This window comes from Physcomitrium patens, chromosome 23 (assembly GCF_059467195.1).
Source record: "Physcomitrium patens ecotype Gransden chromosome 23, ASM5946719v1, whole genome shotgun sequence".
Classification (NCBI taxonomy): domain Eukaryota; kingdom Viridiplantae; phylum Streptophyta; class Bryopsida; order Funariales; family Funariaceae; genus Physcomitrium; species Physcomitrium patens.
The window spans coordinates 4,176,819-4,179,714 of NC_143432.1; the positions used below are offsets into that span (position 1 = coordinate 4,176,819).

At 46.8% G+C, this 2,896-nt stretch overlaps 1 protein-coding gene across 8 annotated transcripts; it reads right to left on the reverse strand.

Moving 5' to 3' along the window:
• Nucleotides 1-337: 337 nt before the first annotated feature.
• On the reverse strand, nucleotides 338-2,694 carry LOC112276139 (putative oxidoreductase At4g09670). Of its 8 annotated transcripts, none has more exons than XM_024507196.3 (4): nucleotides 2,618-2,694; nucleotides 2,069-2,183; nucleotides 1,400-1,929; nucleotides 338-1,300 (listed from the first exon to the last, which is right to left on the reverse strand). In XM_024507196.3, the coding sequence occupies exons 3-4, from the start codon at nucleotides 1,856-1,858 to the stop codon at nucleotides 671-673; spliced, it is 1,089 nt and encodes a 362-aa protein (XP_024362964.1). In that variant the 5' UTR covers nucleotides 1,859-1,929; nucleotides 2,069-2,183; nucleotides 2,618-2,694; the 3' UTR covers nucleotides 338-670. The 8 variants fall into 8 exon arrangements, with proteins under 8 accessions (XP_024362964.1, XP_024362959.1, XP_024362962.1 ...); XM_024507191.3 differs by having other exon boundaries at nucleotides 1,400-1,943; XM_024507194.3 differs by having other exon boundaries at nucleotides 2,069-2,210.
• Between the last annotated feature and the right edge of the window lie 202 nt (nucleotides 2,695-2,896).

The window sequence follows — 2,896 nt, forward strand, 5'->3', positions numbered from 1 at the left end:
ACACTTACCAACCACTATATGTTTAGAAAGTAATTAACCACCAATACATAATCAATCATCTCAAATGAACAATTCTACTAATAAATAATTAATTTTTGTATTATCACCCATATTTATTTCAATACAATTAATTAACACCTGAAGGTGGTTAATTAGACCACCTTGAAGGTGACTAGGAATAGATTATCTACCTTTTGTGAATAATTTAGCTCATGCACTTGTATTACTTGTATTAAGGCTTTTGGCTTTTACCTCTCAATACTCTAAACTTGAAGTTGAGCATTACATCCACAATCAAGAGCCTAATCTAGATGTAATAATTATCACACAATTTGAATGAACCAATATTGGATAAATTTTTATCACGAAAGTAAAACTGATCAACTTGACACGGAATTAGATCTGTGTTGTGATAGTAGATTCTACCTCATATACCGTGGAAGCCGAACAGTATGGAACTTAGATCACAAAAGTAGAGAGAGAGCACGAGGCGCATCGCGACAGATTTCTATGTGACGAAGGATGCAATACGCGTCGTCAGTTCCAACATCCAACTTGCGAATGAAGATCTAAACTGAAAATCTTCTGCGTTGTTAACGATGATATGATTTTTTCACAAGGACCTGGCAGATACAGTGCAGATACAGTGAGTCCAGGAGCTGCCGGACCTTCAGAGATTGATGGTTTTGAGGCCATTTTCGATGGACTGCTTCACAGCGTTGAGCACCATTTGAGTCTTTACAGAGATCTCTGACCACTTGGGTTCCACCGCTCCCGTTCCATTTCGAATGTTAGCAACAAGCCTTGCGAATTCACGGATCATGTGAGCTTCTTGGGGAATCTCCAGAGTTACTTCTTGGAAGTCCTCAGTGCGGTGCCAACCAGCAAGCTTGTCCTTCCAGCTCGTGTTAGATACCACTTTGAAGGAGGACTTCACGTTGCTCGCCGGAAGGGTAAAGTCGTCGGATTCCAAGCTGCCGGTCTCTCCCACGACGAGGAGTTTCATGACGTGGCTGGTGTTGAATGAGGTTGTGAAAGTTGCCGTGCGGCCATCGGGCCAGACGAGCGTTGCCCCACAACTCACTATCACGCCTTTCTCATTGTACGAAGCACCCGGATGTGCTGTGACGGATGCTGGCATTTCGTAGTCGTAGGCCCAGAGTATGCCGCGCGCGCAGTACCAGCCGATGTCACCGAGGGCGCCCAAGCCGTCCAAATCTGGGTTTCCTCGTACATCCGCAGTCAATCCTCCTATACTATTATATGCCACTTCGGCGTGGTAGTTAAAGGTTGCATGAACCTGCGCACGGTTCAAAGATAGGTTGATGCATTAGAGCTTTCAACTACATTTATTCAGAGACTGGAAGAGTTTCAATTAGGATTAGAGGTTTACGGTTACCTCGAGGATTCTTCCGAGTCGGGAAGAATCGTGGAGAACAGCCTCCATCTTCCGCGTGCGAGGATGATGCATCCACATAGTCCCGTCCATGTACTGTAGACCATTCTTGTCAAGAGCTTCGACCATGACTTTGAGTTCCTCCACAGTGCGAGCTGGTGGCTTCTCAAGCAGCACATGTTTCTTCTTTGCAGCAGCTTTGAGGACCCATTCGACATGAAATGCAGTGGGAAGGGGGATGTACAGCGCGTCCACCTCCTCGTCTTCCACAAGCTCGTCGTAGCTACCGTACACCTTGGTCTCCTCGGGGAGTTCGTTTTCTGCCGCAAAGCTCTGAGCCTTGGCTAATGTTCTGCTCGCAATTGCGTAAATCTTAACCTCGGGGAGTAGTTTCATGGATCTTACGAGGCAGCGAGCTATATTTGCACAACCGAGAATGCCGAACTTGATCTCGTGCGCCATTGTGAGGTTGAAGATGTTGATAGATTGTGGCGCCGGAGGAGTGGAATGGAAACCAAATGTCGATTCAAAACCTGCGCAAATTGTACTGGTACACCAACATTCAGGGCTTCCGTACATTCCATGGTGGAGCTTTTTCCAAAAAGTTCTAAGGAGTACTAATTTCTGCTCACATACTTTAAGCTTCAGAGAGGTAAAGGGTGTGCAGAGTACCTGAAGCTAGGGAATTTGTATTTAAGAAACGGTGCTTATCCAACTGCCGAGGATTCGCAACGTTCCTCGGCAAGTTTGATGTCAACCTCGATTATCCACGCCTCAGTTTTCGCTCCTGAGAAAGCAACAAATTCCACCCATCCTGACCAGCATTCTCTAAAGAAATCAATTTCTACTGCAGTCGAGTCGCAACGGCACAACATTCCACACTAGCATTCGCGTGCAACAGTGCTCATTCACTAACCCCCACAGTTGACATTTCAGCAGTTTCATACCCACGAAATTTCCAGCAAGATAATATTTTCGTTTCCAATTCATTCCAATCTACACAAAAACTCCTTCCAAACCCAGATTACCGCAACTTTTCCACCACCCACAAGGAATCAAGCCAAGTACACCGTAGCCTTGTCTCAATTAACACACACCTGGCGAGCAAACCAAAACTCATCCGGCACACGCCTCCGCAACGACAAACTCTCTCGCTCTCTCACTCACCGACTCCCTCACTTAGCCCCACAGTCACCTCCAACCAGCAACGTCAATACGTACCCTAATCGCCAGAAGTTCAGCACGACTCCAACCAGATGGGCACCAGACCGAGATTCTGTGAGCAACAATCAGCTTGAGCGTCAGAATAATGCTCACACTGACAGCAAACAGGGATTTTTGAGACCCCTGGACATGTTCACTCCGGTGTCTGTTCACCATCGCCAGTGCTGGCTAAGGCTGATTGATTCGTCGCAAAAGGCGCGCTGTCGGACCATATCCATCGCTTTTGGGCACGTCCCCTCTGCATGCCCACAGCCGAATAACGGAGCGCCGGGATTG

What these genes read in the sequence shown, in the direction of transcription:
- LOC112276139 (XM_024507196.3), bottom strand. Translation starts at nt 1,858, where the DNA reads ATGGCGCACGAGATCAAGTTCGGCATTCTCGGTTGTGCAAATATAGCT. An exon ending in GACTCGGAAGAATCCTCGAG is followed by an intron (nt 1,301 to 1,399) that starts GTAACCGTAAAC and finishes AACCGTGCGCAG; the next exon opens with GTTCATGCAACCTTTAACTA.